Source organism: Emydura macquarii, unplaced genomic scaffold (genome assembly GCF_026122565.2).
Source record: "Emydura macquarii macquarii isolate MOO-44397 ecotype Brisbane River unplaced genomic scaffold, CSIRO-AGI_Emac_v2 contig_2768, whole genome shotgun sequence".
In the NCBI taxonomy this organism is placed as follows: domain Eukaryota; kingdom Metazoa; phylum Chordata; order Testudines; family Chelidae; genus Emydura; species Emydura macquarii.
The window spans coordinates 39,043,035-39,056,695 of record NW_027132905.1 but is presented as its reverse complement, the minus strand read 5'-3'; the positions used below and the strand labels follow the sequence as shown (position 1 = coordinate 39,056,695).

Sequence of the window (13,661 nt, the reverse complement as noted above, 5' to 3'; positions counted from 1 at the left end):
CCTATCCAAAACCCTTGAAACAAACACACCTGAAGGCAGGAGCATGGGAGGATTGTTTTAACTGAAGAGACAGAAGAAGTGAAAGGCAGGGAAGCTGGAGGCAGAGAAACTAATAGTGCCAGAGAGACCAAACCTCATGGACCTGGCAACGTGGACAGAGAGAAAGGGGTGGATTACAGCAGAGGAAGTGACAAAGTTTGGCTGTGAAGAGAGAAAGAAATGAAGGCATGTAGCTTAACCCTAGGTTTGGTGATTGAATGATGAAGAGGATAGTGGTGCTGTCAAATGTTGATAGAGAAGATGGAGAGAAGTTAGGAAAAAAGGTAAATTCAATTTTTAATTTGTTGAGTCTAAGAAAGCAGAGAGGAAATCCATGACAATAAATAAGGAGAAATGGGAGACTGATCAGAGAGAGACATTGCAGAGGGATTATACTTATATTTATTTATTATGATTAATATTACGATAGTGCCCAAAAGGCCCTAATCTGGATCAAAGCCCTTTTATGCTAAGTGACCTACAAGCACATGGTAAGATATGGTCCCTTCACTGGAGAGCTTGTGCTCTAATTTAAGGGGGAGAGAGACCTGGGTATAGTCAAGACATATGTTCTTCTTTCCCCATGAACTTTGCTTTGTGGACAGTAACATCCTGTTTTAGATAGTAAGATATGAAAGAAAGAATGCAGTTACTGTAGTCCTGACACTGAGTGAAATATCCACACATGATCTCTTTTGACCTTTTGCCAAAGATTTATCAATTTCTAGTCACACCTGATTTTTACGGCAAGAGTTGATTAATTTTGTTAACCCTGGGCCAAATTCCCTCTCAAGAACACCTGTGCAACTTCACTGGCATAAAAGAGGTTGCTAGAGTGTAAAACAATAGGCAGAATTTGGTCTGTTAGATTTCAACTAAGTTATTTCAGATTCATTTGCTAAGTACATATCCAACTTCTACATTTTTTGGTATCATTCAGTTTGCTGCTGCTGAATATACAACATTGAACATCTATAAGGCTGAACCATCAAGAAAATCTAAGGCTGCTCAAAAAAGAGACAGCTCTTAGGCCATTTGTGCTTTGTAAATTTGCGAGTTGTTTGCCAATATCGATAAGTAAAAAGTCCATGCCATTTAGAGGAAGGGTGGTTTTGTGGTTAAGGCACTAGGACTTGAGAGAACTGAATTCAATTCCTGGCTCTACCACAGACTCCCTGTTGCTTAATCTCTGTGTACCACAGTTACACATCTTTAACATACAGATAGAAATACTCCTACCCTCTCATAGAATCATAGAATATTAGAGTTGGAAGGGACCTCAGGAGGTCATCTAGTCAAATCCCCTGCTCAAAGCAGGACTAACCTCAGCTAAATCATCACAGCCATGGCTTTGTCAAGCCGCAGCTTAAAAACCTCTAAAGGTGGAGATTCCACCACCTCCCTAGGTAACCCATTCCAGTGCTTCACCACCCTCCTAGTGAAAAACCTTTTCCTAATATCCAACCTAGACCTTCCCCACTGCAACTTGAGACCATTGCGCCTTGTTCTGTCATCTGCCACCATTGAGAACAGCCTAGGTCCATCCTCCCTGGAACCTTCTTTCAGGTAGTTAAAGGCTGCTATCTAATCCCCCCCCCCCCCTCATTCTTCTCTTCTGCAGACTAAACAAGCCTAGTTCCCTCAACCTCTCCTCATAAGCCTTGTGCTCCAGCCCCCTAGTCATTTTTGTTGCCCTTTGCTGGACTCTCTCCAACTTGTCCACATCCTTTTTATAGTGGGGGGCCCAAAACTGGACACACTACTCCAAATGTGGCCTCATCAATGCCAAATAGAGGGGAATAATCACTTCCCTCAATCTGCTGGCAATGCTCCTACTAATGCATCCCAATATGCTATTAGCCTTCTTGGCAACCAGGGCACACTACTGACTCATATCCAGCTTCTTGTCCATTGTAATCCCCAGGTCCTTTTCTGAAGTCCTGCTGCCTAGCCCATCGGTCCCCAGTCTGTAGCTGTGCATGGGATTCTTCTGTCCTAAGTGGAGGACTCTGCACTTGTCCTTGCTGAACCTCATCAGATTTCTTTTGGCCCAATCCTCCAATTTGTCTAGGTCCCTCTGTATCCTATCCCTACCTTCCAGGGTATCTACCACTCCCCCTAGCTTAATGTCATCTGCAAACTTGCTTAGGGTGCAATCTACCCCGTCCTCCAGTTCATTAATGAAGATGTTGAACAAAACCGGCCCCAGGACCGACCCCAGGGGCACTCCGCTCATGACTGGCTGCCACCTAGACATGGAGCCATTGATCACTACGCTTCATCTGTTTTTTCTATTTCGATTGTGAGCTCTGTGGGGCATGGACTATCTCTGTGTGCCTGTAAAATTCCTAGCACAAGCTGGCTTTGATTTTAGTTGGGGCCTCTAGACACTATTGTGCTACAATTAATAATAATTTACCAGGACACAAGGATAGAAATGGTATCTAGTCAATCTGAAATCACTAGTCACTTTTAAAAATATTGAGCAATGTCTTGAGGTGATTTGGAAACAACACTAAGAATTACCAAGCATTAAGTTTCTGATTATCTTCCAGCATAAACTGACAGAAAACGAGGTGCACTTTTATGGGGTATTTTTAACATCTCTCTGTGTATGTGGAGAAATGCTAGCCGATTTTTCTTCATCTCATTTTTTTTCAGTCATGATATAAGTTTCCTATAGAGGATCAGAAAAGGATGTGGGTGTTTATAATTGGTGTCTTTCAAGGTGCTAGCCACAGTGTACTGGCTTAGTCAAGAATGCCTACACCATGGAGCTAGCTGGCTGTGCAGTACTTTATTTCAGTAGTTGATTCTACCTATCTCTCTGTGACTTCAGCAAATCATCCTTTTTAGGCAAGTCACAGAGTGGGGCATTTGAAGTTTGTCAGACAAATACTGAAGCATTGAAATATTTACATAAAAATATCAACATCTTCCAAAAAATCATATTTGAGCTATTGCAGTTATTTCCTCTTCCATATATAAGGGGGAAATGTATGGTAAATTTTAGCAAATATTGACATCTTTGTGCAGCAACTAGTGTTTAAATGTTGTATTTATAAAACCAACCTCTTCTTCTTCTTCTTCTTCTTCTTTTTTTTTTTTTTTTTTTTTTTTTTGGAGGGGGGGGAAGGGGGAATGTAGTTCTGCTGTGTCATTTTTGCACCCACACTAAATTGCAGGCAAGTATAAGTAATTACACATCTCTTTGTGCCTGCAGATCAGGTAGTTAAACCTATAACTGCCAACATTTTCACCTCCTATTAATTGTGGGCATAGAAAAAAAGTGCTGGTGCAATTATTTTGCTCCTTGAAAAACTGGAGGCCAAATTGACTTCTAAATAAACTTCATTGAGTTAACTGTTCTAAAATAAATTAGTTAATTATTATTCATACCTATTAAGTTTGTTTTGTACCCAATCTTTATGAGTTCTTCTTTTTCTAAACTACTATGAGGGCCAATACCCCATTGCACCAAAGAAACGAAATTCAGACTCAGCTTTCTCTGTTGCACCAAAATGTAGCATGCATGAAATTTTGCAATCTTAATGAGTTCATGCCTCTACCCTATCTAGGGCCAAACTAAGGGTGGTAGTGAAAGTCTTAGCTCTGAATATGGAAAATATTCTGGTGTATATTTAGCTCTTGAATGCTCTTTATTTATATGATGGCAATGTGTATAGGCCGGAATGGGGATCAGGACCTTACTGTGTAAGGCACTGTACAAACCCAAAGCAAGAGATTCAGGTCACACAGGAAGACAATGACAGAGCCGGAAATTGATCCTGAATCTCAGTCCAATGTCTTAGTTATGAGTGATTTTTCCTGATGCTGTCTGGGGCCTTGTCTACACCATGTATTAGTTCACACTAGAGGGGTATAAATTCTGTTGTGTAGTAACTGGCCCGTGTGGACCCTGCTAGCTCACATTAAAAGTTCCCTAGTGCATGGTCATGTACTCCCCTTTTAAACAGTCCTACATTAATGTGCACTAGGGAACTTTTAGTGTATGCCAGCAGGGTCCACACAGACCACTCAGTGCACAACACACTAGCGTGCACTCAAATTTACAGCCATTGAGTACAGACTAATGCACTATGTAGGCAAGCCCTGGGTGTGCTGACAGGCAGGAGAGAGTCCTCATTATTGGGACGCACTGATAGTTTCCCTCCTTTTCAGCTGCCCAACCACAAGGGTGATCCCGCTGGCATTCCCAGAATACCAGATGTCCTCATACGTCCGGGAACAGTGAGGGCTTCCCCCTTCTCCCCTCCATCTGATACCTGACAAAAAATCATCCAGTTTTGTCTCAGTACCAGTCGTGGGGCAAACCTTAGAAAAGCAAGACTCTCCACTTTAAAACAGGGTGAATGGCCTGCCTACCAACCACATCCACAGGCACTGTACCTGCCACCTATCTTACACTGCAACAGGAAGCTTTTTTTATTTTAAGAGTGTCCTGATCAAAACCAAGGAAACACACATTGTGGTAGGATAAAGTATTAGACAGAAACACAGTTGAGTGTTGTTGCTGGGCCTCTCTTCGCAGCTCAGTTTATTTACAGGTTGGAGAAAGAGTGCATGAAAACCAGGGGTTTCGGTTCTCAGGGTTTCACATAAATATTTTTTCCGGTTTTGGTTCATGAGATTTCACGCCCCCAGAGTTTCAATTTGGGTTTCAAAGCTAAAAGGAGTGAGCTTCATGTGATTTTTAGCCAGGTGAGGCTTCATTCTGAAACACAGAGTCTCAGTGGTTCATGAATTGCGAGTCTTTCAGCAAATTGGAGCGGAGTTCTGGGTTCCACCAGCACTACCTGCAGTGTCTTTCTCCGAACCTCACAGAGTACAAAAAGAAAGCTTATAATTTAGATCACTTTTGTAACCCCGGATGTTGCTACCTTGTTCGACAGTATCAAATGGTCACTGCTGTAATGTCCAATCCAAGCTGACAATGTTGTGAGGGTTGGGAGATGCTGCCAGAAGCTACCTGATTTGTTCAAGCTTTGACACCTGAACGTCAAACACACGTCCTGATTTTGTTACCCAGAGTATTTATTTTTTTTATTGCAGTTAGCACCCTGACCGCCCATTAGGGTATGTCTGCACTGCAAAAAAAAAAAGAAAAAAAAAAGAAAAAAAGAGGTGCATTCTTAACTCGGGTCAGCAAACCTGCGTTAGTTAACTTGGGTTAAAATAGCTGTGAAGACACAGCAACTCTGCTTTTAGCTCAGGTTTGCAACTCAAATAAAAGCCTATCTGGGAGCCTGGAGTTGAGCTGTTATCCCGACTTAAAAGTTGAGTTGCCACGTCTCGATTGTGATTCTAAGCCGAGTTAGCTAGCCTTCGTTAAGGACGCACTTTTTTTCTGCAGTGTAGACATACCATTAGAGTATGGCCTTCTACACTGCTCATGTCACATCATGGATTCAGACTCATTAGGAGAGATGAAGAGAGGTGGAAATAGCCTGTGAGATAGTAACCATGTTAATAAAAGTGCCTCAACGTCAGGAGGCTCCTGGGGCAAGGGCAGCAAGGAGGCAGGGGCTTGTCTAGTCTCATTTCCCCTCTGCATCACTGAAGAAGACATGCGTCCTGCACAAATTCAACACTGGTATATCATTTTCTGAAGGACAAGTCAGACTGATATGGACAAATGCACTCCTTTCTCAGGAGAAACACCTCCTTTTTAAAAACCTTTCCAAACTTCCAAATGTTTGAGAGAGATCCTAATTTAACTCTTATATTTAATATAAGTCTGTCTGTCTATGAGAGTTTCAGAGTACCCATTACGTTGATATATCAGCATTAATGTAATCAGTCATGGCACTTTCTGGTGGGCTGAGGGTTAATCATCACTTTTTTCACAGTTACTTTCAGACTTTCACTGTGGAAACATTGTATGTGGCTGGACCAGACTCTGTAACTATTCTTCTCTGGTGCAGACTCTGCCAAACTAGTTCACACCTTTGTAACCTCAAGGCTAGTTTATTGCAGTTCATTCTAATTAGCACACCACTTGAAGTCCATCCAGAAGCTTCAGCTAGTGCAAAATGCAACAGCTCATCTCTTGAATGTGACATGCTGGTCTCAACATTTGAACTTCTTGCTTGGAACTGTTTGCCTCTATGGTTACAATCTGTAAGGTCCTTATGGTCTAGGACTCAGTTAAAAGAGAGATCTCTGTTTCTGTATCCTGTTGTAGGAAATTAGATTATGTGGAGCCCGTGAAGATGTGTGACTTTTTCTTTAAAATTATTTCAGGAAGCCAAGGGAAAGCTCTACAGTGATGCATAGAGAGAGGGAGTAGATACAAGGATGATAATGTGTTCCTTATTATAAGCAAGGCTGATAGCATCACTTAGTATTAAGTTTGCCTAATATTTCCCATTATAGGACCCAGGCTTTGGGTGCTTATAACTTCAAGCATTTGGGCCGAAATTTTTCATGCTGGGTTTCTGATTCAGGCTGATTTTTTTTTTTAAATTTCAGCCTCAGACAGGTCAGCCATTTTCAAGAATGAGGCTAGGGGAAAAGATGTTGTTTTGATATTTTTTTAAAAAATGCTAGTGACCTTTCCTAACGCTCTAACATCCTCATCTTTTGAAGCAGAGGCTTGAAATTTGGCAAGGGAGTGGTGATCTTTATGTCAGGGACGTGTCTTTTGCCTTCTACATGAAAATCTGCCCAAATTTGGCCAGCTTGCAGGCACTTGCAAAGTCACAGTTTGTGCATGCTCAGTGGAGACTTCTTATAGCTTAACTGCTACAACAGCTGAAGATTTTGTCCACACTGGGTCTGCTCCAGCTCAGGGATGAGCAGGACTTTCCCTGCAATTACTGCTTTAGGCTGCTGCAGGCCAGAATTGGGGCCAGGCAAGGGAACTGGGACTGAAAGTCGGTGGAGGGAAGACAGAGATTGGGACTGGGGTGAGAAACCTGAGGAGTGGAGACTGAAACTGACTAGAGGAGGAGACTGGGACAGGGATGAGGCAAGGAAGACCCAGGACTGGACAGGGACAGATTGGAGGGGATGGGGCAGAAGGGTTAATCTGGGGGAATTAGGCAGAAGAATCTGTGACCACAAGAGAACGCGCCTCTCCAGAGATTGGAACAGAACCCAAGATCCCGGTGTTCCCTCTGCTGTGGCTAATATCCATGAAACCCACATGATCACATGCTCATTTTTCCACAGGATCCCTGCCTCATTCAGTGCCTGGGATGGAATGGGTATGAATCAGGGTTGTGCAGTAAAGGAAGCTGTCCGTAAGACCCCATGCTTCACTTGTTGCAGAAGTTGGAAGGTGTGTAGTGACTTAGGCAGCAGATTGCAAGAAGAGAAAGGATGCTCCCATAGGGGTTTGTCTACATGGCAATTAGACACCCACAGCTGGCCCATGCCAGCCAACTCAGGCTTGTGGGGCTTGAGCTAAGGGGCTGCTTAATTGCAGCTACAGCCCAAGCTCTGGGACCCTCCCACTTCGCAGGATCCTAGAACCCGGGCTTCAGACAAAGCCCAAATGGCTACACGGCTATTAAACAGCCCTTTAGCCCGAGTTCCAGAAGCCCAAGTCAGCTGGCATGGGCCAGCTGCAGATGGATGTCTAATTGCAGTGTAGATATAGCCATAGTTAAGGCAGTTGAATGCTGTCCTGGGGAATTGGATTCTATCCCTGTCTCTGACACAGAGTTCCTGTGAGATGCTGGGCAAGTCATTTAAACCAAACTTTTCCTGGGAGATCATTTATTGTGTATTCCTTATTTTTTGGGTGCCTGGCTCGAGACTTTGGGATCTGATTGCAGAAATCCTGAGTGTTCACAGCTGCAGCTGAAGTGAATGGGAACCTTGCTTTGAATATATAAAGTGCTGTATAATGCTACGTATTCTGAAAAAGACAGTTTCTAGATGTCTCAAGTTGAGCACCCAAAATTAGTTAATGCTTTCAGACCCTTGTCTCGCTGTGCCTCTGTTCCCCATCTGTAAAATGGGTATAATAATACTCTCTCTTTTCACCAGAGTGTTGCAAAAATAAACTAGGAACACAGATACTATAGTGATGAGCACTATTGAAAAGCCCAAGAAGAAATTAATAATTCTGTCTTCAGAGCATGGTTTGAATAGTGGACAGTAAATAAGGCATGGGACCATCCATTGAACAATGAGGAGAAAATAAAATATTAATAGCTGCTCATTAAGTGTGCACACTGAATGAGGCTGAGGTCCTGTGGAAAAAATATGTGATCATGTAATTAAAGACTGTCTCATAATACATACAGACAAGGGGGCTGAATTAAGGTTGCACAGGCAACTTTTTTGGAGGCTTGACTTTGCAACCTTAATAATAAACTTTTAAGGTAGGAGGTTTTTTGTGTGTAATTCTGATAAAGTTCCTTATCCTCTGTCCTCTGTTACTTTACCATTGTCAAGTGACAGGGTCAGCAAAAGTTATTCTGAGTTTATGGCCCACTAGTTTAGATAAATCACTGAAATCTATATGCTGATAGCACAGGTGTGCAACAGTTGATAAACAACAACTTGTGTTTCACCTATGTAGGATATTAATAAAATTACACATTGGTATAGTTGTTTTCTCCCACTAATGCTTTCCCATGTAAACACACATTCTGTAAGGAGGGAGAAATTTTCCACTGAAGCTTTAGTACCAAGTTTTATACAAAGGATTAGGCCAAATGCTAACCTATCTGATTTCCCCTTTTTTCCATTTTTAATGCAGGTAGTTTAAAAAATTGTGGTCTAATGCTTAGAGCAGAAGATGGGATGTCAGGACTCTTGGGGTCCAGATCCTCATATGGTGTACAACTCCACATGCTGATTTGTACCTGCTGAGAATCTGGCCTTTGGTTTCTTACTCCTAGCCCTGCCGCTGACTCTCTGTTATTTTCATCATGTCCCTTAATTCTTCTGCTCTGCCCCCACATTCTCAATTCCTCCATCTTTGAAATAGGTAGAAAAGTATTATCATGCCCAATGAGGGATTGAGAGACTTAATTAATTGCTGGTAAAGCATTCTGAGATCCTTGGAAGACTGAAATAATCGTGCAATAACACTGGATCTATTAGAGCTAGAGGGGAATTTAGGTCTGAAAATAGGGCATCTATAAGGAGACTCAAGCTGTGTGAAAAGTTTCACAGGGGTAGCCGTGTTAGTCTGTATACAGCTTGAACGAGAGTCCTGTAGCACTTTAAAGACTAACAAATTTAATTTCTGCAGGCATAAGCTTTCGTGGGCTGCAGCCCACTTCGTCAGATGCAAAGTGTAAAGTCTTTAAAGTGCTACAGAACTCTCGTTGTTCGAGCTGTGTGGTTATCAGTGGGAACTAGTGATATGATTAAAACCTTTTAATGCCATGGGCTTTGTTTTGGGGTTCCCCTCCCACCTTAGATATTGTAGTTCTGTATAATTTGGTAAATACTATTTTAAGTGCGATGCTGGTAAAACCCAACATGTTTTCAAATACTGTGGTGTGAAATGCTGACAACCTGCTGATCGCTACATGGTCAAACCGTTACTTTCCTGTTTTAAGAAAGCAAAAGCCATAAGTCTCCTGCTTTTAAAAATGCGTTTTAGATCATAACCCTCCCTTTATTTCTGTTTACACCAGAATCTTTCTGTTTTTGTAAAGGTTTCTATTCTGAAGTTTACACCTTCGACACCCATGCAGGTCCACTGAATCTAGCTAATTGCAACAGGGCCACAGACGTATAACTGAGGATAAAAAAAAAGTCTATGCACCTTTATTTATATATTTAATTTTGCAACTTTACGAAAACATAACCAGTTTTACCCCCAATTTGTTTTTGAAAGTCTGTTTTTATTTACAGTAGTAAGTACTGTGCTCCTTTTTTTAACCTAATAATAGAAATTGATAACATGGAGATGGAGCCATACAAGTACCTAGATCGTTCATAGAAAACTGTTTAGTTGTAATATATTATATGAGTACTGGAGCTGTATTTTTCTTGCTCAGTGTGGATTTGATCATTTGCCCCATAAATCAGTGGAGATTCTTCTAGTCTGAGAAGTTCTTGATTGGGACTTAAGTGGCTTTATAATATAACTGATATTATTAGGTAGCTGTTTGTATATTTTTATTAATCACGTAGACTAACAAGCGGTTTCTCTAGCTTTTTTTCTTGTTTTGGGGCCCTGCATTGCGAATAATTATAAAAGTACATTTCTCACTTGATGATTTCTGTATTTATCATCATTTCATATCAAGTGAAAAAAAATTCTTCCACCTTCTCTTTTTCCGCAGATCGCTGATGACCTTGGAAATGAGAAATTCTGTGTTGATGCTAATCAGACTGGAACTGGAAACTGGCTGAAATACATCCGAGTAGCCTGTTCCTGCGATGAACAAAATCTAGCTGTATGTCCGATTAATGACCAGGTATGCTTCTGCTCAGTTGAGCCATCACAATGTGTTAAGTTTTATGGCTTTGGCAATTATCAGGTTGCTACATTCACCTGATCACTTTAACAGGTTTAATACAGGTTTGCTTTGTATTTAGGGGAAAAGCAAACCATCACCATGTGAAAATTCAGATGATGTATTTACTAGGTTCAGTTGAGATAAGAGCCCTCAAGTCTACATGCTTTTCTGAACGTCTCTGGTTTGGGAATCAAACTTGAACAAGATGAATTTTGGCTTTCTCCTGAGATTTGTGGTGTTTCCTGAGTTAGGGCCAAATTAACAATACAACAGTAGCAACTTTTCTCTTGATATCCCTTTTTTCCATTCTCTATGAGTTTTAAGCTAGTCTAGGGTTCACATTTTATTTTTGTTGAACTAGCTTTTCACTCCCTACATATACTTAGGCATGGAAAGATTAGATTTTTATCAATAAATGTCAGTAAACATCAATTTCACTGTGCACACAACAAAAAAATGTTTCCATCAATAATAATTGCAATTTACAGATAAGCACAGTAGGAAAAATGTTGCTTGAGAACTTATTAGTGTCAAAATCCAGTGATCTGGACTTTTTGATTTAGGCTTGTTACAAATAGACTAGCAAATGACTAGTAAAAACAAGTATGGTCTGTCGCATGTTTTCACATGTGATGTTCACAACTTGTGTTTTAACAGTTTATAAAGCTTTAACTTTTTAAATCTTAATGTCTGCAGTCCTCATATACTTATTGTCTGCATCTCCCCCCCTGCCCCCAATAATTTGCCAAAACTAAGAAAATTTAAATCAATAAAAATTTTAAAAATGCTTAAAACCCATAATTTTACACAACTTTGGAAATTTCAATTGATAAATATCTAAAAAATCCAAACATTGATATAAAATTGTATCTGTACAAGCTGCTTATCTCCCCCCCCCCGCAGCCCCGCCCCTTCCCCTCCCCCCCCCCCCCCCCCCCCCACAGCCTCCTCCCACATACACACACACACACATTAGACATAATCTTCTGTCTGTGATGTCACATTTGGTTACTGTGGAGATGATGATGATGGCATCACAAGGAAAGTATTATGGCTCTGCATGAGGAATAAGCAGCATGAGTGGTTAAACTGAAACAAAGATTCTTTTTTAGTGTGTATGCAGATTCATGCCAGTAAAATCTAAAAGAAGCAAATAATCAGATAGCCAGCCAGCCAGGCAGTCTATCTGTCTGATAGGAAACAAACACAGAACTGCTCCTAAGTGGTGAGCCTGATTCTCCTCTGTCCCAGACCTTGTGTAGTTCTTTACACCTGTGCAGAGTGGGTGTAAAAATCCACTGTTCTGTTTTGGTGGCACTTTACACAAATCACACATGGTGTAAAGCAGTGGAGATTCAGTGTTTTTTCCCTCCAAAGTTTTGCACATTGTATGAGCTTTACTTTAAGGAATTAAAGCTGCTGTCTGGTTGACAAGGTGATGTGGATAACTTAGGTTGCTTTACTGCCACATAGCAAGCAGAATAAAATCCCAGAGGAATCAGTTTGTAAGACTTTGTTTGTTCCTGAAGTGACTCTCTTTGGTAGCAGATTGACATGATACTGGAATTTGAACAGAATTTATGCAATTTAAAGGCTTGTTCATAAAGTTGCACAATGTACGGCAACATGGAAATGATGGGGAAATGAGGCTGGAGCCATTTAGTTTTCAAGACATCATGTTTCCAGTTTCAATAGCTGCAGTTTTCTTTTGTTTGTTTTTATCATTCTCTGGCACCCTTCAGACATGGAGACTCTTGGTAACAGAGCCCCCATGGGGATGTTATCTCTTCTTTGTGAGAGTCAAGAAAATTACACACATTTTTCTTTCCACTTTTTCTGCAAATGCTGCAAGAGGAACCTAATTACAATCAGCAGATTATCTCCAGGCTTTTTGGAATACAAGACAAAGGCGAATATACTCCATTCCAGTGGCCATAATTTGGCAGGATTTGTAGAACACCAGCACTTTGGCTGAATTAAAGTGGCTGAGTGGGATGTCCATTCAGCAGCTGTGCTGTTGATGTCAATAAAATGATCTTTTTAAGGGCACTGGAATGGTGAGAATCTCCTGGCCCAAAGACCTCTCCTCTAGTAGGGGAAAACTGGAAAGCATTGTCAGCAAGCATGAAACCTGAATTCTCTTGATTAAAAAGAAAAATGAATGGAGATCAATGCTGGTATTTCATTGTAGTCCAAACAGTAGAAAGTGCATGTTGTACACTGACAGTGATGGATAGAAAGTCCGCTCCCAAACTGTGAACCAAGTTTTTGTCTGTATTTAAGTGGGGGGAACGGTTACAGAAACTGTTGAGAGGGGAATAGAATACAAACCTAATAGGCATGTTGTGGGGATGTCTGTAGCACACTCTCCTTGTGGAGGAGATATTACAAGGAATTCATATGATTTTGATAATGATATTCCCAAAGACACAGTCATCTTCCCTCCTAGACAGATGACAAAGTGTTGCGAGGATTAATTAGCTAGTTTTTGTAAAGCACTTGGAAGATTTAAAAATCGAAATGGGTACATGATGAACAATTAGATCTGGGGATTTAGAAGACCTCAAATTGAGAAAAGTTCAAGTCCAGGGTGTTGATTCAGGCCTATCTCTAATGAGAAGTACAATACTAATATTATTACTACCTAGCATTGTAGATAAGTATTTGGAGTCTGCTGAGAGGGAGAATATATTTTTAACATGCATGTTACTAAGGAAGGCATTACAAGAAACTCTTCAGTAGAAATGGAAGCCAAAATATTGCTCTGACTCCGACACAGATGGGCATGTCAGTTCATATAAAATGAAAATTGACCTGAACTTTTCACCCAATGCTTGACCCAATAAACGTAGCAAAGTTTGAAATATTTTAGTAAGCTTTTTCTCATTCATATTCTAATATGCTTCTTTATAGCTTGACCTTGGAGATGACTGGAAATATGAAAGTCAAAATATTGCAATATTTGCAGCCTCATTTGTGGACCAACATGGTCTGGATGAGGTTTGGATAAAAGCATCCAAACTTTGGGTAGCTTATATAAAATGAACTCCTGATTGCTGTGATGCCCGTCCAGTACTCGTCATGAAACCTCTTCTAACAAGGACCCTTCTAACCAAGAGCCTTACATCTATCATCAGCTCCGTGCCTCATATCATAAACTGCTCTACG

At 40.9% G+C, this 13,661-nt stretch overlaps 1 protein-coding gene across 3 annotated transcripts in view; it reads left to right on the top strand.

Moving 5' to 3' along the window:
• The window catches only part of PRDM16 (PR/SET domain 16), a 423,154-nt gene that overhangs the window by 348,951 nt on the left and 60,542 nt on the right, over positions 1-13,661 (top strand). For all 3 annotated transcript variants that reach the window (XM_067567133.1, XM_067567131.1, XM_067567132.1), the window contains exon 4: positions 10,317-10,451. In XM_067567133.1, the coding sequence (XP_067423234.1) occupies positions 10,317-10,451 (135 nt within the window). The remainder of the gene's footprint in view (positions 1-10,316; positions 10,452-13,661) is intronic.